The sequence below is a fragment of the Megalobrama amblycephala genome, linkage group LG1 (assembly GCF_018812025.1).
Source record: "Megalobrama amblycephala isolate DHTTF-2021 linkage group LG1, ASM1881202v1, whole genome shotgun sequence".
In the NCBI taxonomy this organism is placed as follows: Eukaryota; Metazoa; Chordata; class Actinopteri; order Cypriniformes; family Xenocyprididae; genus Megalobrama; species Megalobrama amblycephala.
The window spans coordinates 15548433-15573301 of NC_063044.1; the positions used below are offsets into that span (position 1 = coordinate 15548433).

The window sequence follows — 24869 nt, forward strand, 5'->3', positions numbered from 1 at the left end:
TCTGTCATAGTTAGGGAGGTTAGTCATCAGCTGAGTAAATGAGGTGGACATGTGGAGTATTAACACTTTAAGTTCCCTACAAAACTGTGCACCTTAAAAAATGGTCAGTTTCAAAATATATAGGCTATACTATTAAGAACGTATAGGCTATATTTTCAAACATAGTATAGATTTATTATAAGGTCAACTTATATTAATAATATTTTAATAATATATATTGAATTTTATATTGAAAGCTATTAAGTGTCAGAAAACGAGTATCAGACAAGTGCGCGTACACTAAAGAGCGCTCTGCGGTCGCGCGCGCATAATTTAAGTCTATGAAATAATGCACAACTTATAAACGTGGTCGCAAAGAACAAAATACAATCTTTTTTCTCTCTGTCTGTAAATCCCACATACAATCTTAATGTTACCCTTCTGAAATTCTAATTTGGCAGAATAGCGGTGATTTCTAATACTGAAATATAATTCTCGAATCTCAATAGGCGTCAAAACAATTGTATAGCCTACTTAAGCTGCGCTTAAAATGTCTGAATGGCGCATACGATAAGAAATATCAAAGGGTGGGACCGTAAAGAGCAAAGATATTGTCACAAAAGCCATTGCCGTGAAAATAAATAAATAAATAAATATCGCAGCCTTTTTTTTTCTTAAAAAAAAAAGTACAAACGTTCATTTAAAAACTAAAAACATTAGAATTACTTCAACACTTATTTCAGTGTTATATTGAGTCTTGAATCCTTAATGCCTCAGATGTGTTTATTTTTACATTTCAATAACAAAACACAAAACACTGACAATCCAAATTTAAACCAATGAAAATATACAGTACAAACACGGCGACATTTGACACATTGAACATCTGTGACTGTTATACATATCAGTGTACTCTTCAATATTTAATTTTGAAGCAAAATCAGTTCGATATACACGGAATTAGGCGTTATTAAGAGGAATAAGGATCTGTATCAAGTTCATGGCGACATCTTGTGGCTTTTGGTGGACTGAACTTCCTCAAAAAACGCTTATCGTTTTTACTACATTTCAATTCAAAATCATCCCGATAATGAAAATCCGTTTCAGCGTTTGTATTTTTTGCCATTATTTAAATATAGGCTATTAATAATGTCTAATAATTACGTTTGTTGCCCGACAGTAAACGCTATAGGCCAGAAATGCTTTACCTACGAGATCTTTAAAAAATAAATCCATAAATTACACTACGGTAGAAATGTTTGTTTGCCGCGACGCTCGTGTGGCAATGCAGCGGCATATTATTCAAATAATAATAATTATTGTTATAATTATTGTTCATAATAATATAAGCTAATAGAAATATAATAGAAATAAGTCTGAAACGGAGTGAATACGACGAATGAACATGATTGGTTTTGACCAGTCGCCATTTTTTTCACCCACTCCCTTGACAACTTAAACAATGTTTAATATTTTTGAATGTCATTAAAAGCGCACGACGCTATCGGTAAATGTGATCTAATCCTGCCAAAATAGGCCGACATGCTGTTTAAGATATATTTATCATATATCAGTTTAAGATCTTTAGTCTTTGTTTACAGGCACTCAGTCTATAATGAAAACCCCGACCTAAAGAGCTTTCTGTTTTTATAACAATTTGATTAAATTAAAGCAAGGCAAGATAAAAACGATTTGCAAGGATTTGTGCGCGAACAATGTTTAAAACCAATAATGGGAAAGGCTCCTAGAAGCAGCTAAATTACATTTTTATTTCAAGCTCCGATACACATTGTTCTCTCCGCAAAAATACTGAACTCGTTTAGGCTAAACCGTTAAACAAGTTAACATCACATAATTATAATAAAATGTTTTTAATTTCACCACTGAAACCAGGCTGCGAGCTTACTTCAGAACTTCAGCAATTTAGAAATTATTTTTACCAATCACACTTTCGTTTTTGACGAGGACTAAAAACCGCATCATAATGAAATATTAAGACACAGAAACCCCAAATCAATTATATATTCAACGGAAAAACGAAAAATTACGAAATGCGATTATAAAGCTTAAATTATTGTGCCTTAAATATTTAGGCCTAAAATGGATTTAATTATATACGCAGCTTATTTCCCTTCTCTCTTTCTAAAGGGTGTGCTTTACTGTTTGGACCTTCAAATATATACAAAATCTAACCAGAAAAATACAATTAGTTCATAAAAGAGGGACTAAACAATGTGTCCCTTAAAAAGGTGCGTTAAGTCGAAACGTTAATATGTGTTAACAGCATCTATGCCTACATTCATGATAAAGCTGAAGAAGGCAACCAAAAGGAGGAATCAACTGGTGTACATTACATAAAATCTGGGAAATAGAAAAATAAACTTCATTTTCATAGAAAATGTGAATGGAAATGTAGGCTAAAGATAGACTATGTATATATATATATTTTGTTTTTGCATTATGTACATGATTGCAAGACTTTACATTTATAGACTACAAATGATATAGAAATGTAGGTTGTTTCTAATTTGATTACAATATTCCATTCACATACATACATACATACATACATACACGCATACATAAACTAAAATCACATCATCTGTTTTCTTTGAAGAAGCCTTTGTCCGTTGAACTCTCTTTTATGGTTACAGTCAAAGAGTTACTTGTTACGTCAGTAACAACGATTTTCTCCATATTCTTCAAACAAGGCAACCAGGACTGCTCTGTGTCATCTACAAAACTCAGAGACAGTTGCTCTCTGGTTTGATCGGTAGATCTGAATAAATTGTTTTTGGGAGGATGCTTCATCTTGGGTTGTTGGTTTATGGCACCACTGGAGCTGTCCTTCCGTCGATGTCCCAAAACACCAAGCCCAGCTTTTAAGATGGTGCTGCCATGTGTAAATTTGACATCACTTGACCTGCTTCCCATTTGCTTATGAACGAGGCTGGATTCCGCTTGGATCTTCTGGGATAAACGGATGACATCACAGTTAGAGGTCTCTCCAGATCTCTCGGTTTTGGAAGGGCGATAAGATAAAGGTTCATCTGCCTTTCTTTTAACACCTTCACTGGATGAACCTCCAGCTGGACGCAACTTTGGCTTTGGTCCTCGCTTTTTTGGTGAGCTGGCAAAATCCAACGGGCGGTGAACTGGCGCCCCGTGCATCAGTGGGTCTCTCTCAGAGTCCGGTGGATGCACACGGACACTTTCACCTCTGTTGATGGTGCTCGGTGGAAAAATCGTTGGCACGACTGCCCGTAGTCCTTCACGTGCTCTGGGAGTCACAACCGGTTCTGCTACCGGGAACGACACCCGTATTCCTCGAGACATCTCCCGCCTGAACTCATAGTTTTTGCCTTTTTCTTTAGCTTTTGCCTATAAAAATGTCAAATATAATTTAAATATTTATGCACAACATTTAAAAAAAAAAATTAACTCATAAAAGTGCAATAGCATTAAAAAGAAAGCAAGCAAAGGACAATTAAACAAGCACAAAATCGATTTTTGTTTCAGGGTAAAGTATATATATATATATATATATATATATATATATAAAAAAATTCACCTTCATTAAAAATGTTTCTGGTTTGGGTCCCCTCTTTTTTGGACCAAACATCTCCCTCTCACGCTCTCTGCAATAAGAGAAAAAAAATTAATCAGAGAAATGCTATTTTAAAACGTCAAAAATAATGACGTCAAAAAAAATATTTAATTTTTCTACTAGAATTACAGAAATAACGAAAATACATTTACCTTTCTTCAAAAGCCGCGAAAAGACGCTCATCCAGAATATTCTCCTCTGGTTCCCAGGTGCTGTATCTGCACCAATAATTGCATGCTTAATTATTCGCAAATCACAACGTCCGAAACCAATTCAAAGTGCATATTTAAAAACATTTATTACTATTCAGTGCATTTTTTAATCACTTCAGGGGATTTTTTTTTAATGCGCAAGCATAATATTTATTGATACATATATAAATGGATATATATATATTCTTTTTATTCGTGTTTTTTCCAATATGAACCGTTTAATCAACCAATAAAGCTTGTATATTGACTGTCTCCCATCACTGGCCTTGTCAGCTAACGTTCACAGGAGCCCCGTTACACAGTCCGTGCTGCAGCCGTGCTAACGCTCAGCGAGCTCGGGGAGCCTGAAACCGCTCCTTCCGTTACAACAACTGCCGTTAACGTGTCATTACCACTCACTTTTGAGACCAGCCTTTCCATTTGACGAGATACTCCATCCGGCCCTGCGGGTAAAAGCACAGAGAGATTCAAATTAGCAAGCTAACGCTGCTAAGCTAACCTATCGCGTATAAAATGTCAGCGGACATAAACAAATAACCAGGCGCCTCTGTAACAGAGCCGAAGCCGAGACGAGCAGGCTGGTGTGGGCACTTACTCTCCTTATGCGCCGTTTAATGATGGATTCGGCGGCGAAGACCCGCTCCCCGACGGCTGAGAGCTCCATGTTTACTTCAACCTCGCAGCTATTTTTTTCCCCTCAGCCCTCTGCCTGAATAATCCTCGATAGCCCATAATACTCTCTTCGAAGAGACGTCATCGCTGTTACCATGGCACTGCAGGGCGGCTGTACTGTGTGAGTGGAGCTGCCGCGCTGGGAGGAGGAGTCAAGTGATCGAGGCGAGAGCGTTTAAAATGGCAATTATGAGCGTTGTTTTGAAAGCAAATATGTCGTGTTTATTACATATACTAGTCCGGACTAACTGCAATCAGGGCTTTTTGATAAGTCCCCTATTAATCGCATATTTATTTAACAGAAAGCGCCAGACACGGTTTGCGTGTCTAAACCCTATTGTGGAGTTTGATTTATCTTTTTTAATTAATAGGACTGAATTCAAACGCTCATTCTTCATTTCAAACGCACATGGACGAAACGCAAAAGGGCATCTTGAATCTGTTCCTTCATGTCATGCCACCACTGCCCTGTCAAATGACAGCAGAATAAAAAAAAAAAACGTTTAAAAACAATACAAACAACGAAATAAATAATAATAATAAATAGGATAAACAATAAGATAGCTAAGTAAGTGCATAACAGTAACAGTTGTAGTTATAAATCCTCTATATGTGCTGCGGCGCATCGATAGATTTCACAGATTTCAACAGGCAAGAAAATAGTTAGGTCATTTTGTCCATATCCTTTATATTCGGGTTACTGGGAAGTAATCTAATTTGTAACATTGTACAAACCATAAACCACTTATTAAATTAATTTATTTAATAGATTTTAAGATTTTATGATTTGAATAAATCAATAGGCTACGGTAAATTCGACTTCAGACGAATTTGGAAATTACAAACGTGTAGTTTTTAAATAATAAATAATAGTTATAAATATTTAGAATTATTATAAAACAATAAACTTAACTACTTCGGACAAACAATAGTCTTGTAAATTTTATTTTAAGCAGTCGTTTGACTGTCTGTCAAGCCATTGACAGTATAGGCTATTCATATTATATTATTATTATTAAGAAATATCATATTTTACACACATGTGAAATGTTGTGTTCGGTGTTGAAGAGAAAATGATCTGCGGTCTAATAATCTTTTATTGATTTGAAAGATCCATTCGATTTTTATCCGATTCTGTCGATGCGACGGATAGGAATAAACTTGGAAAATTAGCTTGTTTTTAGTTTTCTCCATGTTTTTCTTCTTCTTCTTCTTCTTCTTCTTCTTCTTATTATTATTTTGATTCGATGAATTCAAATTAATCCAAAAACATGTTGATATTATTAGCTATTATTATTATTATTATTATTATTATTATTTACACATATAAATAGGCAACCACGGCATCAATTTGATTTTTTTTAATACGAAAAACAACGTGTTCTTTTAAAATACTTTTTTTTTATCGAAGGAATAAAAATATTGTAGGCTATTATTCGTTATAATGACAAGAAATGTCCTAAATTCAGGCTAAAAGAGAGACGGTGTGTCCAATGAAATCTAATTAGCTTCTTTTTTTAACTGTCTTTAAACAGATTTATATTAATCAATAAAACTGCAAAAACTTGTTTTCATCCTATAAAATATAACACGATAATAATAACACGATAATAATAACGATAAAAATAATTCAGCGTTAATTGCTTGAGCTGTGGTTAATTCGACAGATCTTAATCCATATTAGTCCCGAAATATTTTTTAATCGAATTATCATATGTAGCCCATGATAGTAGGCTATATATTTTAATAGCTACATATTTTTTTATCTTCTAATAAATTAAATCTCAAACAAAGAGAGATGTTCGGAGGAAGTGGTTTTCATTTGTTCATTTAATTTGATTATTGTGTTGCTTTTAGCAGGTTTTTATTTTGCCACACATTTGATGTTTGTAGGAAACAGTTCACACTACGAATAGAATAGAATAGAATAGAATAGAATAGAATAGAATAGAATAGAACATGTCATAAAGTACAAAGTACCCCCCTCTCTCCCAATGCATTATTATATCTTCTTGGAACAGAATTTTGGGTCCGAATTATGATGGCTACCTCAGAAGGGGACAGTATCATCATGTGGATCTAATATTATTTAAATCAGTTTAAAGATCATCTTGACAAAATATGGATTTATTTTACTCACCAAAAAAGATGGCATGATGATACATGTATTTTAGATCGCTCGTTTTCTTTGAATAGTAATCAGTTCACTTTCCATTCATTTCATTATTTACGCACGAGCCGCTGCAGAATGATGTGGGGTTGATAGATATGGAAGTGCTTTATGAACATGCAGTACTGCACCTAGGAGGCAGCATTGCTAAATGTCATTAATCACAACTCTAGAAATCTTATTAGACCATATACAATGTTCAACCAAATAAAACTGTGGTAATGTAAGGTTGGAGCAGAGGAAGAAAAATAATGCTAATTTATTAGTGCCTCTCGCTGCATCCGAAATCTAGGTACATTTGAGCTTGAATTTAGCCTACAGTGTTTGGGAAGATTACTTTTGATTTGTAATAGGTTACAGATTACAAGTTACCCTATTTAACGTTTAATAAGTGGTGTAACTATCTCAAATACTTTTTTAACTGATTATATTTGATAACTTTTGATTACTTTTCTAAGTTTCTAATGAATGTTTTCAACTGTTAAACATTTTCAAACATTTAAACCAGGCAGGGTTTAAGTCAACACTGATTACTGTCAGACTTTCAAAATCCGTCGTCACATGAATAAAGATTATAATAATTTAATTTTAAAGCACAGCCACCACAAAATCAGACTTTAGCACCTCTTTTTACTTTGAGATCCTTCTGAGATTTAAAATCTTAACAATATATAGATACTGTTTTTGAAATCAAATCTAATGCATCTAACAATGCTTTGGAAAAAACAACAGTTAATCTTAAAAAAATAAAACATAGACATAAACCCAAATAGGAAATAAAACTTAATAAGTTATTGATTAAGCATATGTCCTATTCTGTGTCCTGAAACATTGGTGTCTCATATTTCAATGCAACGTGGTAAAGAAATCAATTAAACAAATTAATATTATTTAAAGTATCCTAGATTTTTTTACAGAAAATATAAAGCATTTTCATAAGTGTAATTCATTACACATTTTTTTTCTCAGTAACTGTAATGGATTAGCCTACAGTTATATTTATTTTGTAATTAAATTACGTAACGCCGTTACATGTAACTAGTTACTCCCCAACTCTGTCTATGAATAGGGTATATGAATGTAATCCGGTCGTATACTACATTCGCCATGTTTTTACTGTCAGGTGACCTACCAGTGTCAGTTGCGTCGCTTCACTGTAACTCCTGTGGCCTCATGGGAGAGTAAAGTGTCCATCGAACGTGCACCAGAGATGGTCTTATTATTATTATCATCTTCCATTGGCTTTGTGTGCATTTCAGAATCTCAGCAGAAGTCGTAAATCATCCGGGGACTTTTCGCCTACTGCTTTTCTAATATGTTTTCGGACATAGGCTACTACTCGCTTGGCATAACCTAGCTACTGTTTTTCCACATATAGGGAAGTATTCAATTTCGGACAACACATAACATAACGCAAATTTGCCTAATATATTTCCTCCTTGAAGTCTCTGTATGCAGTCAATTAGACAAAATTAAAGTAATTATATAACTGAACACAGAGTGACACATTATAAAACAAATCATCCGTTTTTATTATTGAAGAGTTTAATATTGATTTAAGAAGCATTTTCAAACTGACACTTCATTGTGTGCATAAAACATGGCGTTATGCATATAAATGGCCTTAACAGTGATGCCATTATTGTGTAATTTGTACATTACATACTGTACATCTCATTGCGTAATTACAGTACATTGCACTGACTGTAAATTGATTCCAATACATACAAAACCTATAGCATTACACCGTCCAATGTAAGCATCAAACGTACATTTACTTTCTGGTCATATGTAACAGTTTTGATGATCTCTGACCATAGTTATACTGCTGTTACAGAATTATTCTGCATTAAGGATAAACAGCCTTTACTGGGTTTATTTTTTTATTATTATTGAATTCATTAATGAAAGAGATCCAGGAGATGATAAAGTGCAACTTAAACGTCTTACGGATAGGGAACATTAAACAATCCAGTTGTTTTTCTAGCATTGCACAGGAAGACCTCACAGGCCAACAGCATCTGGAAATCCAGTCAAGTAAAATATTTTCCGCAAAACAAAATCTGTTACGCTAATATCCAAAAATACTTTTTTAAGGTACATTCATGTACATTATGAAGACACCTTCCAAAGCAACTCAAAATGTATAGATCCCAATTATTTGTACATTTGAAAAAAGCTTAAATCCCCAACATTGGAAGAAAAAAATGATGTGGTCCATGATGGACATGAACATTGAAAGGTGTAAATAAGTGCATTTAACATCAATCTTCAATGAATTCTTCCAATCCACCAGTGTGCTTTCTCCAAAAGTAGCAAAATTCATAACAATTCAAAGTTTTATAAACAATGTTACACACTGTACAGTTATGGGGTTTTCAATTCAATTTCAACAGCAGCAAAATGCCAACCATCACAATTGTATGTGTTAAAAAACACAACCGGCATCTAAACAAACAAACCCTATATATATATATATACAGTACAGTCCAAAAGTTTGGAACCACTAAGATTTTTAATGTTTTAAAAGAAGTTTCGTCTGCTCACCAAGGCTACATTTATTTAATTAAAAATACAATAAAAAACAGTAATATTGTGAAATATTATTACAATTTAAAATAACTGTTTTCTATTTGAATATATTTCACAAAGTAATTTATTCCTGTGATGGCAAAGCTGAATTTTCAGCATCATTACTCCAGTCTTCAGTGTCACATGATCCTTCAGAAATCATTCTAATATGCTGATCTGCTGCTCAAGAAACATTTAATGTGTACAATTGTACAAAATATTTGTGTACAATATTTTTTTTCAGGATTATTTGATGAATAGAAAGTTCAAAAGAACAGTGTTTATCTGAAATCTAATCTTTTGTAACATTATAAATGTCTTTACTGCCACTTTTGATTGATTTAATGCATCCTTGCTGAATAAAAGTATTCATTTCTTTAATTTCTTTTCAAAAAAATAAAAATAAAAATTCTTACTGACCCCAAACTTTTGAACGGTAGTGTATGATGCTACAGAAGCTTTGTATTTCAGATAAATGCTGTTCTTTTGAACTTTCTATTCATCAAGGAATCCTGAAAAAAAAAGTACACTGTTTTCAACATTGAAAATAATCATAAATGTTTATTGAGCAGCAGATCAGCATATTAGAATGATTTCTGAAGGATCATGTGACACTGAAGACTGGAGTAACGATGCTGAAAATTCAGCTTTGATCACAGGAATAAATTACTTTGTCAAATATATTTAAATAGTACACAGTTATTTTAAATTGTAATAATATTTCACAATATTACTGTATTTTTAATTAAATAAATGTAGCCTTGGTGAGCAGACGAAACTTCTTTTAAAAACATTAAAAATCTTGGTGGTTCCAAACTTTTGGACTGTACTGTATATATATATATATATATGTTTATGTGTTTAAATGTGTAAATATATCTTCAGGAATGACAATAATCAGTGCATCTGAAATGAATCAAATTTGAGCTGGTTGATTGACAGTCCAACATATTGTTGTCATTCTCCTTGAACGTATTCCTTAAAGGTCACAGTTAAGCAGTTCGTAGTGATATCTGTGATGATAACGTTACCCACAAACGGTTTCAAATGGCTGTCCGTTTTCTCCTCTTGCACTGAGCTTCCTGAAACCTTCTCCCCTGTAGGAAACTGTTTTAGAGTTTTGGTTGGACCACAGCTTAAATCAATAGGCTCTTCGGGAATGGTGTCGCTAAAGTCATAACTATACGCTCTGGCGGCGTGACTGCCTCTGTAATGCAGGTTTATAGGTTCTCTCTGAGGGGAAGAAAGCATGGTGTTTGGTGCACTGATGCTCCTGTAGCTGAAGAACTGCTTACAGTTTCTCACATCCTCACTGGGTTCTGACAGGTTCCTCTTAAGGGGATTGGTTCTGGTGTCAGTGTGGGATAGGGCAGCTTTCTTTGCTGCCATGGGTGAAGAGTTTGGTTGGTCGCATATATCCATCAGTTTTTGTTCAGTCTCTGTAGGCGTATCTTTTGGAAGTTCAATATTTTCGAGGGACTTTTCATGAACACATTCACTAGTAGAAGAAAGATTCTTATTGTTCTCAATAGAACCATTCTCACTGCCTTTTCCTTGGTCTGCCGTTTCACCATCAGACAGATTGTCCGTATTAATCAGTGTAGATTCCTCATTGTGTTGCATTTCCACTTCAGAAACATCCCTGTTTTTTACTTTGGATGAATGCACACCTTTGTCCATGTATTTGCTCATTACAATCACAATTCGGCCGTTTTTGTTTTTGTTCTTGATTATTTTCATCTTGCTGCTGATGGCGTTAGGGAGCGCAAACTCTTTGGCGCTCGTTCTGAGTGCCCGCTCTGCTTTGTTAGCGTTATCCGGCAGACCCTTGAGCTCGATAGACAGATCTTTCACTTTACTCAGGCAGCCAGTGTCTTTGTTCCGAATCCACTTCTGTTGCAAGGCTGGAGGGAGGTTCCAACCTTTGTTGGAAGGGTCTTGACCCTTGACCTCTTTGGGTCCCGTGAGTGGCGTGTCATACATCTTAGGGTCTGGCTGGTAGTGATGATGTTTCTTGCTGTTCAGCTGGTAAAAGTGTTTCTTTTTCCCGCTCATATGTTGTTCAACGGATATCTCCTTGCAGCTGGGCTGGTACTGATGGTGTTTTTTACTGTTCAGCTGGTAATGCTGTGGCCGTGAGCGGTGGATCTGGAGGGAATCCACTTTGGGTTGGTTCTCCTCATCCAGTGATGTGTCCTGAAGACCACCCAGGATGCTTGATCTACGAGCAAACGCAGGAAGCTGGGACAAAGAGAGAATATTTATTGACTTCTCAAATGAACTGGAAGTCCATCATTTGTTATTTATTTTACAACACATTTAGCTGTTTTCATAAAGGTTCTTTTGATTAGCATTGATGGTTCCATGAACAACCTTTGGAACCATAGAACCTTTCCATTGCACAAAAGGTTCTTTATAGTGGAAAAAAGTTCTTCATATTATTAAAATGTTCCGGTAACATTTCAGTATGAGGAACGATTATCACTTGTAACTAGTTGCTTATTAGCCTGCATATTGGCTGTTTATTACTACTTTCTACTTATTAAAGCACATATTAATGCCTTATTCTGAATGACCATATTCTACACTAAAGTGTTACAAATGTTCTTCACACTAAGAAAAAAAATTGTTCTTTTAAGAACTGTTTGCTGAAAGGTTCTTCGTTTCGAGAACGAAAAATGGTTCCTCTATGGCATCGCTACGAAAACCACCTCTTGGAACCTTTATTTTAACAGCATGCAGTCTTATTATGTGAATTTATGTTTTGAGGTTACAAACGCCATTCTCATTAATATTTTATAGGTAAAATCAACTACAGAAGCACATGAAGTCATAAAGGACCTCAGTACATTAAGATGCATGCAGACAGAAAGGAGCCTTTTATTGATTCATAATGAAACGAAACTTTTATTCAGACCGTGCACAGGAATAACCTTTTGCAATAATATTGCCAACTTATGCACTGACTGGAAGATAAAAACTGCATTTGGAGTAACAAATGTTGTCCATGTAAAAGCTGATGTACCTGGACCAGGGGGTGTTTGGGTTTAGGCCCTCTTTTTCGATATCCCACCATTTGCTCCTGCCTTTCTCTGAAAACAGTGCATAAAACATATATAAATGCACAGTTTTCAACACAACATATTTGACATTCTCAAAGCTTGGGTTATAAGAACAACTAAAGCTAAAATGCTTAAAGGGTTAGTTCACCCAAAAATGAAATTCCTGTCATTAATTACCCACCCTCATGTCGTTTCAAACCTGTAAGACCTTCGTTCATCTTCAGAACACAAATTAAGATATTTTTGATGAAATCTGAGGGTTTCTGAACCACACAGGCAGCAACGACATTGCACCTTTTGAGGTCCAGAAAGGTAGTAAAAATATTGTTACAACAGTCAACGTGACTACAGTGGTTCAACCTTAATATTATGAAGCAGCAAGAATATTTTTTGTGCGCAAAAACAACACAACAAAAACTTTATTTTACAATTTGAACTGTCATACACAGTTGACGTTGTGAACGCAGTGCGGGCTTCCGTGTTTACGTCTGAATGCCAGCTCAATATTTTTGCACACAAAAAGTATTCTCGTCACTTCATAACATTAAGGTCGAACCACTGTAGTAACATTGACTATTTTAACAATGTTTTTACTACCTTTTGGGACCTCAAAAGGTGCAATGACATTGCTGTCTATGTGTGCTTCAGAAACAGATTTCTTAAAAAATATCTTAATATGTGTTCTGAAGATGAACAAAGATCTTACGGGTGTAGAACGACATGAGGGTGGGTAATTAATGACAGAAATTTCATTTTTGGGTGAACTAACCCTTAAAAGGAACATTCATTAATCCATTCATGTGTAACAGAACCATTATTTTCATTCACTCTTAAAAATAAAGGTTCTTTATTTGCATCAATAATAGTTCCATGAAGAACATTTAACATTAATTTCCATTGCACAAAAAAAGTTCTTTATAGCGGAAAAAGGTTCTTTAGATTATCAAAATGTTCTTCACACAAAGAAAACATGATTCTTTTAAGAACTGTTCACTGAAAGGTTCTTTGGGGAACCAAAAATGGCTCTTCTATTGTTAAAACGCACTTTTGAAACCTTTATTTGTAAGAGTGTTCTTATCAACAGTAGCGCAACATTCAGATCACAATCTCTTTGATCACTAGGTTACAACACAAAACAAGCGCACAACGGGTAATATGACACTCTCACACTTCTAGTGCAGCTAAACCAGTGAGTGAAACACAACAAATATCTTGCAAAAACTGCTATCTAAACTTCACAATTCTTTTCCTTTAGATTCTGGAATGCTTTGATACTCATTCTACTTTTATCTTAAGAACAGAAGGGTGTGAGAACATCACAAGACCTTTGACACAGCAGATTAGATCATAGGCATGAGTATAGGGGGCAAGTCCACTTGTAAGAACACTGCTACTGATGTATTTTTCATATATGAATGTATGAAATTATTTGATCTAAGCTGTTCCAAAACAAAAGCTGGTTCAATGTATGCGCTTAAAGTAGCCTTGTTCCAAAGAACGGTGGTTCTCAAACTTTTTGACAGTACTAAAAATCCCCTAAAATTAGAAATGTCTACATATTAAAATTAATATTTGCAATTAAGTTTGTGATCACAAAAGTTACAATAACTATGTTCTTGAATAAAAACAACAGTTGTTAAGGGAACTAGAATTCACATTCATATTTAATTATACAGTAATTAAAATTATTTATTAAAAATAACTTTAATCATCATCTTGCAGTGACAAAGTTTAATAAGGCTCCTCAAGTGTTATGGCCCCCTGGTTGAAAACCACTGCTCTAAAACTGACAGGAAGGAAATTAAATCTTGATTGGTCAATATACAAAGGCACATTCATTTTGCACGACTTGCACTGTTGGTAATAACAATGGAGTGTTTCCAAAACTGGATAAAAGGCAAGCATCAAGAGGGTCTTTGTAGCAGGCAGACCTGACCCATGGGGCTACCATTAATCTTCAGCTACACTGTGCAGGGAGTTGGCCCCGCCTCCCGTGACCATATATGGGCATTACCACAAGTTCAGTTATTCGTCCTCCATCTCACCTGTTTTGGAAAGCGACAAGAAGGCGCGGATCAAGAATGTTTTCCTCGGGTTCCCATGTGTTATATCTGTAACATTGACGGGAGAATATGACAATGCAATAAATCATATGTTAAATTCAACGCATGTTGCAATAAAATACAGCTATCGTAAACACGTTAAGCAGCGCGAACAAAATACATTTGTAGCCTATTGAAAATGTAAACATATAAATATACGAGCAACATAAATAATGTACAATGGCAGAACGATATTCGCTCGCGTAAATTTTGTGATGGAATCCATACAAAACAGCCCAGCGCGCGACCAATGTAGGGTACCGGACGACCAACATCGCTCGGCATTTACTGTTAATGCATCTAAAAATAACCAATTAAACACTTACTTGGCTGACCATCCTCGCCACTTCACCAGATACTCGATTCTGCCCTGAAAAACGATGGAAAATGTGTTGGGCACAGTACAGGAACAACACATATATCCTCCGCACCATTTACGGTAGTTCTGGTTCGCGGCAGTTTTACCTTCCGTAAGCGCTTCTTTTCGATGCCCTCCACCGCGAAGACATGCTCCCCGACGGCAGGTAGATCCATTCCGTCTCTGCTGCCCGTTTGGTGCGAACGAGCCAAATAAAATCTTCGCTGCAATGCTTCACTGTCTCGCGTTCTGCCACCGCTGTGGCCCAAGATTAATTTGTCCCTCACCCCTCCTCTTCCCCTCTCTCCCTCGTATTTGTCTCCACGTTAAGCGGCGGGCACTGGAAAAGCTCAGTGGTGCTGCTACTACACAAAATAGTTCATGCAATAATAAGCCAAGGCAGGCGCGTGACGTCAACGCGCGAGGAGGGGGAGGTTGAGGAGGACCGTGTGCCAAATGCAGAATATAAAGCTGTAGTGTGTGTTTAAACGGTGTTTGCTTGCTGTAATTAAGAACTTGGAAATATGCATGAATACTAACAACCATGCTTTGGTTTAAAATCACACCAGTCACGTTTTCTATCTATCTATCTATCTATCTATCTATCTATCTATCTATCTATCTATCTATCTATCTATCTATCTATCTATCTATCTATCTATCTATCTATCGCGATTAAGCCGCAAAATGACATTTAGCTAGTTTTCATGCATTGCATAACAAAAAAGTTGTGTATTTTCTATCTATAATACGTTCTAAACATGTTGTAATGATCATTTGCAATGCACTATACTTGAAGGAATTAAGGTTGTATGCATAGGCTATTTAAGGGGAATAATGCGGTTTTCATGCTCTCGGAATGATCGTAAATACGATTTCCTAGGTAAAAAATTGCACTTGAACGCCCTCTCATGTCGAAACTTGAATGCGATAAGCTCGTAATCACGACTTCAGAAGTGGGAATTATTTCATAGCACGTGAACCCTTAAGGGAAGCCACGCCAAAGTACACTTTACTTTGCACTTCTTTATTTACCATGCAAAAAGCTCACAGGAGCCACATATAGCAACAAAACACACATACACCTCTAAATCTGTCCTCTAAACGAGCTATTCTATTAAAGGCACCTCAGTTTAACGCCAGTAGGTAAATTAACCACTTGTTTATAGCGTACATTAATAGATGAACGCATTCTATCTACATATTTATAGCCTAAAACTGTATATAAAGCGAAAATATGAGGTAACATTTTGCCGCTGTGGATGTTAAATCACATTCCTTGAAACGTAATATGTAAAGTACATCAATTATCGCACCTTTATCTCTATATCGTTTTTTACCAGCGAATAAAATTCAGCAGCTGAAGGGTTAAAATGAGGTTGAAGCGTCAACAGCCAATCTAATCTCCATATATGGCCATGAAAAAGAAAGGGCAAATATATCGCGTTCTTGCGGGTTTATTACATCTTTTACATACAAATTGAAATATTCACACAAAAACACACTATGTTGCACAACATTTGTGCAAGAAGTGTGTTTTGATGAAGAGAAATTGATCGTCGCGCTGCATTGCTCTTCAGAGAAACACACCCTTAACTGCCGTAGAAACAGACAGTGGAAAATGACAGAGACTGGTTGCTCTACACCTGCTGTTATTTGAATATCGATGACAGATAAAAGAAGTTTAATTTCTAATAATATGAGGTTAAAATTTAACCCTATAAAATCACAGCAACCCTTGCAATGTTTATAATCCAGCACAACATGCATTAGAAAATGAATCAGCTACAACTTCCTGCTGTCTCATTCAATATTCAACTCATTTAGCCAACAGCATGAAGTAAATGTCATTTTCATTACTACTGCATAAGAATCTTAAACACATATTCGGACCTGCACACATTTATCCAACAAATTCAGCACTTAGGCTATTTGTTGACCATTCTCTCAGATATAGCTGTTCAAATTCATGTAAGACAGACCAGAATTCTTTGTGTTATCAATAAAAGTTATAATGTGTCCCCATATCTGAATATGCATACCTATTCAAAAGCAGTATATTCAAAAACAGATATGAGTATATCTGAATATGCTGCATTTATGAAACACTCTAACAATACCAAGATGAATACTGAGAATACTCAAATGGACACTTTTTCCCCCATAAAGCCACAGGCGCTAATGAGTGGTTACATTTGAAAAGATGAAAAATAAAAAAATGGCAGTGAAAGTGGCTCTTTTCATTGTAGCCTAATAGAATGCATTAGTGCCCGTCTGGTGCCGGAAGTATTTTTTCCATTAGTTTTTTCCATAGGGATTTTAAAAAAGTCTTCGTTAAAGAGTTATAAGCCACCAAGCCAATCGGCTACAACGTCAATCACAGCAATACAAACTTTGATTTGAAGCAAATGAAAATTAAGTATAACGGCTTTAGTGAGGGAAAGAACTACAATCCCATGAAGCATTGCAAACAGCATAATCAAATTAAAAATGATGGAGAAATATAAACTACTCAATTACAAATGCTGGTTATTTGTAAATGAGTTGTCCATTGCATCATTCGCAGTGCTTCATGGGAGTGGGTGGAGCTAAAGAGCTAGTATTTTGGCTTAATAAAGGCTTTTTGATTGGTGTAATTTTCTGTACAGCATCATGGGTAACGTAGTTTTTCACCTGGAATTCCACTGTCAAACATGATTATTTAAAAAAAATATGCTGAATTAAAGCAGGCTGATGGCTTCAACAGAAGCAAATACTATCGATTAATAACTTCCCTTTAAATGTTTATAAGTTATCATTCAAAATCAATTTTCTTATTGAGAAAATGAATGGAGTTTTTACTTCCGGAACCCGACGGTTGCGTTAAAGTATCAAGAAAGATTTTCCTCATGGTTAAATTGTACATGTTTAACAAAGCCTGAGTAAATTATTTTCATACTTCACAGGTCAAAGAACCCAAAGGCTAAAGGACAATTCCAACATGACGGATGCAGTATTTCCAGGAATATATTTATACTACACACCTGAATATACATCAGTCGAGAAGTCAGTTCATCAAATTCAGCACATGCACAGGAATTCAGACACAGCTTTTGATAATGACAATGACCTTAACCATTACAAGAGCTCTCTGGTTGGCAGCAAAAGACAGTTGACTGGATGGAAACCTCTCAAAGAGATCTTAAACTGTGATTGTTGCAGAGCTTTTCCATGTATGGAAACTCATTCACAGAACACCCAAAATAGGGGTTCCACTTATTGAGTGCCAGGCACTGAAGTGCTAAAGAAAGAAAGGGTTTGAAAGAGAGTGTGTGAGAGAGAGAGAGAGCAGTGTGTGCCAGACTATAAGTGTAGCCTTCATTGCCCAACCAAGCGTTGCATTTATCCCGCTATAAAGGGTCATGGAAGAGGATTGGTCGAGGACTGGAAGGGTATTAGAAAATGTTAAGAGGGGCCTACAGGCATTCTATCTCAGCTCAGTGGGAGCTCATTAAGTTCTGGTATCCTAATGAGCTGATATCAAAAACTACATGCAATATGACAGAAAATAGATTTTCGAAGAAGTTATATGCTTTCTTTACCAGAGCACTCTAAAATGTTGCTTTATTTAATGATAATCAAGATTTTCCACATAACAAGCCTCAAGAAAGAAATGCGATTACACCAGAAAGTCATTTTAAATTTACTCTTTATAGCCGCAAAGCTTTTTGCATGCAATCAGAATGCATCCATGTAATTTTCTCCCAGTGCTGCGAGCTTCAACTTCCATTATTTTTCAATTATTACGTGATTGGTCAGATAAAAATATGGTGTCTCGGTTAATTTTCTGGTTGCACTTTAATCTAGTCTCCTATCAATTATCAAGACGCTCTCTCTATGTCATTGTCATGCACATCGCTGGCAGGAGTGTGGGCTCATCAGAAAGTACCATGGCGTGCCGCTCTTCTACCCCCAGAGCACATGAAGGGGGTTGGGATTGTCGGCAGAGGGGGAGGGGGCCCAAAACAGACAGCGGAGTTCCCCAGGGTGCAGAGCGATCCGGCAGGACCGCGGTGGCTGACCTGTCAATATTATATCACGCGCTGAAGCATGTTCTCTTCACCATGCATCTACGCTGACTGACTTTGGTCTAAAATACTGTATACTGTCAGTAAAGATGTATAAAGAGAGGTGGGACAGTGGAGTATGTGCTGGTGTTATTGGCATCGAAATGTGCAGCATTTTGATTCTGCATGAAAAATAATGCTAGCAATTTCACACATTGGACAGAAAAATCACATATGAGATCTATTCACATCCCATGTTTCTCCTACATGTTTAAAAGATTGAATTTAGATGTAAAGATTCCAAAAGGGCAGCGATGCAACAGAAGCAGCCTAAAGAACCTTTCAGTGAACAGTTCTTAAAAAGAATTTTATTTTTTTTAATATATACTGTATATATAATCTAAAGAACCTTTGTCCACTTCAGAGAATAAGGTGGAATGGAAAGGTTCCATTGTTAAATGTTCTTTATGAAACCATAGGTGTCAATAAAGAACCCTTATTTTTAAGATGCAACAATGAGATTAAATGGAGATCAAATGGAGACTATAGTTTGAAGGGATAGTTTACCCAAAAATAAAAATTCTGTCATCACTCTTATACCGTTCTAAAACAAAAGAAGATATTGTGTAAAATGTGTGTGTTTTTGTCCATACAATGAAAGTAAAATGGGTTAAATGTTGTTTGGACCAATGTTCTTCTTTTGTGTTCCGCAGAAGAAAGTGAAAATTAAGGTTTGAACTTAAAGATTCATGTGGTTTTTGTAGCAATGCATTAGAAGAACCATCTTAGGTTCCCAAAGAACCTTTTAGTGAACGGATCTTGAAAGAACCATTTTTTCTTAGTGTGAAGAACATTTTATATATCTAAAAAACCTTTTTCCACTACCTTTCGTGCAATGGAAAGGTTCCATTTGTGTTAATGGTTCTTTATGGAACCACAGATGCCAGTAAAGAACCTTGATGAGTGTATGTCACCACAGATGTTTTTTCCTGATTAATACACTGATATGCGTGGTAACATCTAAATAAACTGGTCTGACTGAAGTTGAAAATATTATTTGACCATACTAAATCTGCCTGAATACTAGGTTGCAGTAACAAAACAATTTTAAGAGTTAGATCAATTAGAGTGGTGCAGAGAAGATTTTTTTTTTAGGCTAACCTGGAAGTTAGCATCACCCTGGTTCCCTTGCCAAAAACCCAATAGGAGTTTTCCATTGGCTTTTGGATTATATAAGGTCTGTGACTAACAAAAGCTTATTATTCTTACATGTTTTGTTCATCGTGATAATCTTCAGAAATAAACAAATAAACCTTTATGAATTTTGAAGCGTAAATAAAATTGGCAGAAGTCAAAAGCTGAATAGGCAATAAACTAACTACACCACGGTCACTCGACTTCAAAGTCACCATCACTAAGTTTCCGACAGCTCTTTCAGACTTCGTTTAAAAACATTTTCATTGAAAGTTTGAGTTATAATAGTTTGCAAGAGCATGATTATAAACACAAGGTTGTGAAAGTGACTATAAGTAGATGAGTTTAACTGTTCAGCTGATGTTTAATGTCCCCATCAACCTCTGTAGACCCATTTAATCACTTTTTAGCAACTGACTTTCACAAGACACGTAAATCACAAGAGGGTATTACTTATGTGTTTTATATTGTAGAATAAAATGTGAAAATATCTTGATCTTGTGTTCACCACAGACCATATTTCAAACATTTAACCAAAAACCAATAAAAAAAACCCCCATTGACTTCAAGACTATGGAACCAGAAGTGCTGAAATGCTAACTCGTTTCCTGGTTTTGGCCTTCAAAAATACATCATCCCTGCACCACTCTATATATAGACATAGTGTGGCCCAGATCTGGCCCACATCTGGTACATGTGGATTAAACGTGGACCGGATGTGGGTCGGATCTGGGCCGACACTATGTTGCTGTCAGGGTAGCTAACATTTTTAGGTTGCCATTTTCTAGTGTAGTAATTTAACCAACAACATCTCAAACTGTGCTCATTTTTGTCAATATCCCAAAGTCTGCTATTAAAAGTCAGTTTTCTCAATATGATCTCAACATTTCTCATCAAATTCTCACTAGACCAATCCAAATTAATAGCTCACTTGCAGCATGTCAATGATTGTCTCAATTGCACTTTGATTTCCCCAAAGGAATTTCAGGAGAAACCTCACAGGCAAAGTTGACACATAAATAAAACATAACAGAGATCTCTATTAAGTATCCTGCAACCTCGGAACAATAAAATGTTCCCCTGGGCAGTGTCATGCAAATCTAGACTGGCATATGTGTACAAGTGTGGAGTTGGCTTTGCCCTTCTCCTCCGTGACTCTCGGGAAAGACTATCTGACTGTTCCCCTTGCATTTTAATTCTCATTTCCCTGGCAGCGGAGCTTAAGGGATTCTCTGACCACCTCAACATTGACAGCGGACTATCCGGTCTCAGGGTCAATGCAGCTATTTCACACTGCAGCCTTGAGTTCTTTCTGCCCTACAATCGTTTAGCCGATGTTACAGCATAGCGCATTCACTTGGGCAGACAAAACCAATCACACACATAATAAAAAGACGATCGTGGATGTGCCAGGAAAGGGTGGGGAAGATGAAGAATATTAAAAAAAGAATATCTGGAACAAACGGTGATAGGATAAATGGACAATACAATGCAGTTTAATGTGGTGCTCCATCTATATGGAAATGCAGGCGTGTAAGAATCTGCCAGGGAATGTCGAGTAGCCCGTGCTGGTGATTGGATGGGGGGGTTTTGTTTCAAACTGTGATTGAAAAGATACAATCACATGGAATTACAATGAAGACTGTGGAATTTGGAATTGTCAAGCAGGAATAGAATATCTTCCTTTTTTTTAAAAAAACAAATCACAAATGGTTTACTTTAAAGATCTCTAGACGAGCCCTAGAGACACAGATCCTCAGCGAAGACCATGAGAACCAGTCCTCTGTACAGATCCTTTGGCCAGCTTCAACAAATGCTGGCAAAGAATGTACTGTATCCCCATCTTCAAGCAGAAGGAGCTGGATGAAATATTCTGAACGATATCAATCCACAATTTGACTTGGGATGCAGCCTGGAATTAATGTTCGTTCGTCGGACCAGAGGAGAACTGCCCCCCCTTTCCCCCTCCATTACTGTCACTGTGTGAGTTTGGGTTCCTTGCCACTCTCGCCTTTTGGCTTGCTTAGTTAGGGACGCTTAATATTCAGTAATATTATTGATTTGACTGAACTGACACTATTTGATGAGAACTGAACTGAGCTGGACGCTGACATCATCTCCAGAGCTGCTTTATAGATGAATTGATCTCAATTCGTAATTGAACTTTACAGTTATTGAACCAAACTGAATCAACACTGAACTGATTTCAACTGTATAATGACTGTTGTGTTTATTATTGTCTTTTTAGAGCTGCTTTACAGCAGAATTAAATTCTGTTTGCATCATTGAATCATTATTTTCTGTTTATCACCGTAAAGCTGCTTTGAAACCATCTGTATTGTATAAAGCAGTGTTGTCAAAACTACTGACCGCGATACCAGGTTGGTACTGAAATTTTAAAAATGTGAGGCTTTGAGCGCTGTTGAGTGGATTCATAAACACCTCTGATTGGCCATTGTGTTCACACGCTCATCAGATAGGCTACAATGATCAATGCTTCAAAAACATGTTGTAAATATACATCTTTGACGCTCTTCACCGAGAGCTTATACAGATACACACAGAAGCCGTCAGACAGACGCCTGCTTTCAAACACTTCGCAGACATATCTGATGAGCGCATGAACACAATGGCCAATCAGAGGTGTTTACGAATCCACTCAACATCGCTCAAAGTGTCACATTTTTAAAATTTCAGTACCGACTTGGTAGCACGGTCTGTACTTTTGACAACTCTAGTATAAAGTGCTATATAAAAAAAGGTGACTTGACAAGTCAGTTTTACTTGATGGCACATGTATGCACTTGTAAAATAATACAATAGCGCACAAATATAGTTATTTCCAGCTCTGTGAAGTTACTTAGTTTGATCTAGCTGTAAGCCTATTTGTCAGTCATACATAAATGAACTAAACGTGTTTTAAATACACAATAACCAGGTTTATATTTATCATCAATAAATCCAATTTCTTTCAATCTCATACATTTTAACTAATTGAATATTGCTCGTTTCAAAGCTAGTCATATCTTAATCATGTTCATACTTTTTAACAGAAAAAATGTAATTGTTTTCACAATGATTTATGCTCATTAAATTTGAATAAATGCATTTGGAAAAATATAAAATCAAATAATGCAAATAGTTAATAATAAACTTTTTTTTTTTTTTTTTTTTAGTGCAGAAAACTTACTTGTTTCGTATAGCCGACAAATATGCATCACATAATAAAATTAGTTTGGTTACTAATAAACTGCAGATAAGCAAATAGTCACAGAGGTCCAATCTTGTTTTTGTTTAAAAAAAACCCACATTTGATAAAGAGTATCACATGTTATATTGACTCTAATTCCCACCACACGTCTTACACATTTGCTTGAGCACATCTGATGGTTATTTAAAGAGAAAGCCATGGATTTTTCATTCCCATTGAAGATAATGGTAAATCAATAAGCTTGTATTCAAATCATCCAGCTGAGAACATCTGAGGAGTGAAAAAGCAAACATAATGTAAAAACAGGATAGATATTTGGTTTAAAATAGATGCTTTGTGATTTTTATTTTATTATTTTCCAGCACAAATTTCTCTATGCAAGTCTCTTGTTAAATTGCAGTGGGGGTCACTGTAGCTGTCGGCCATAAATCAATACCAGACTGAAGAAGTTTACAAGCACAGCTCAATTATGGTTTACATGCCTACAGTACCTCTGGAAAACATGGATTGGGGTGTTTTGGTTTGTTGTATTTGTTGCCAATATGAATTCCTTCAGCTGTCAGGGCTTTGACATCAGAGTCCGCAGGCGAGACTTCTGTTTCTCCGGTTCTCTTTGATTCTTTGTGCATCAAACAAAACATATGGATTCGGGGGATTTCATGTTTTCATGATGGTGTGTTTGTTGAGGCTGTGTTTGTTTTTATACAATGGTGGCTATTGGTCGAAGCCGATAGCCTCATGGGTAGAGCTCCGGGCATTTGCGCTTCCGGCGACCCAAGCTTGAGTCGCGGCTTGTGGTCCTTTCCCGATCCTGGCCCCCTCTCTCTCCCACTTCACTTCCTGTTCTCTCTCCAACCATACTATCTAAATAAAGGCAAAAATGTCAAAAATAAATCTATTAAAATGGTGGCTATTGTTTTGGGGAATTAATTGTGCATGATAACACAAGCATCTCTACTACTTTCTAAAAACATAATTTACCCGTCGCTTATCTTGCACTATTTGTGCAGTGAGGTCTCAAATTGTGTATTTTATTGATTAGATGGGAATTTTACTTTTTTTATGCAACCATATTTATGATTTTGTTTCTGGCAGACAAAAAAACAAACAAAAAAATCCCAAAGACTTACACCGAAGGAAGAATCTGAGCCTAAACACTGCAAAAAAAAAAGATTTTCTTCCTCAGTATTTTTTGTCTTGTTTTCTAATACAAATATCTAAACATTCTTAAATCAAGATGCACTTAATTTTGATAAATATCTCAAGAAACATCCTAAGACATCTTTATATCTAAAGTAAAATATATATATAATTTTTTCCCCAGTCTATTTAAAGACTAAAATATCATAGATTTAGAGATGGTCTGTTTTGGCTTGGACCAGTAAACAACCACCTTGCAACCACCTAAACCACCCTAGTAATGCCATGGTAATGCATCTTGATGGCGAGTTTTGCATATGGCCCTAAATTAAATCTAATTTTTGTCATTGTCCTCACAATAAGATAGGCAAAACCCACACACAGCACATTTATTTATATATTCAAAGTCCTTTTCTATTTATGATCCATTTTCAAGTTCTTTCCCTTTGGCACAGTTTCATCTTCCAGTGACACGTCTTTCAATGTCAACATACTGCACCTCGTTGCCTCCGAGCTATGTGAATTCCCTGCTATTGTATAAGATT

General features: G+C 36.0%; 2 protein-coding genes and 1 long non-coding RNA gene across 3 annotated transcripts in view; all 3 read right to left on the reverse strand.

Annotated features, from left to right (window-relative positions):
• Positions 1-741: 741 nt before the first annotated feature.
• cbx8a (chromobox homolog 8a (Pc class homolog, Drosophila)) lies at positions 742-4552 on the reverse strand. The gene is made up of 5 exons (XM_048183388.1): positions 4394-4552; positions 4198-4241; positions 3739-3804; positions 3551-3617; positions 742-3360 (listed from the first exon to the last, which is right to left on the reverse strand). The coding sequence occupies exons 1-5, from the start codon at positions 4460-4462 to the stop codon at positions 2578-2580; spliced, it is 1029 nt and encodes a 342-aa protein (XP_048039345.1). The 5' UTR covers positions 4463-4552; the 3' UTR covers positions 742-2577.
• Positions 4553-9966: 5414 nt separating this feature from the next.
• Positions 9967-15135, reverse strand: cbx4 (chromobox homolog 4 (Pc class homolog, Drosophila)). The gene is made up of 5 exons (XM_048183377.1): positions 14841-15135; positions 14702-14745; positions 14319-14384; positions 12237-12303; positions 9967-11452 (listed from the first exon to the last, which is right to left on the reverse strand). The coding sequence occupies exons 1-5, from the start codon at positions 14907-14909 to the stop codon at positions 10169-10171; spliced, it is 1530 nt and encodes a 509-aa protein (XP_048039334.1). The 5' UTR covers positions 14910-15135; the 3' UTR covers positions 9967-10168.
• An 8833-nt stretch (positions 15136-23968) lies between these two features.
• Positions 23969-24869, reverse strand: part of LOC125264190 — a 23905-nt gene continuing 23004 nt past the window's right edge. Inside the window, exon 3 of the long non-coding RNA XR_007184022.1 lies at positions 23969-24048. This is a non-coding gene — a long non-coding RNA (uncharacterized LOC125264190). The remainder of the gene's footprint in view (positions 24049-24869) is intronic.

Bases quoted from the DNA above. Each gene is read 5' to 3' on its own strand.
- cbx8a (XM_048183388.1), bottom strand. From the start codon at position 4,462: ATGGAGCTCTCAGCCGTCGGGGAGCGGGTCTTCGCCGCCGAATCCATC. The intron at 3,618-3,738 runs GTAAATGTATTT...CTCTTATTGCAG, and splicing joins TTCGCGGCTTTTGAAGAAAG to AGAGCGTGAGAGGGAGATGT. The intron at 3,361-3,550 runs GTGAATTTTTTT...ACATTTTTATAG, and splicing joins CAGAAACATTTTTAATGAAG to GCAAAAGCTAAAGAAAAAGG.
- cbx4 (XM_048183377.1), bottom strand. From the start codon at position 14,909: ATGGATCTACCTGCCGTCGGGGAGCATGTCTTCGCGGTGGAGGGCATC. The intron at 14,746-14,840 runs GTAAAACTGCCG...ATCGTTTTTCAG, and splicing joins AAAAGAAGCGCTTACGGAAG to GGCAGAATCGAGTATCTGGT. The intron at 14,385-14,701 runs GTAAGTGTTTAA...TCAATGTTACAG, and splicing joins TGGCGAGGATGGTCAGCCAA to ATATAACACATGGGAACCCG.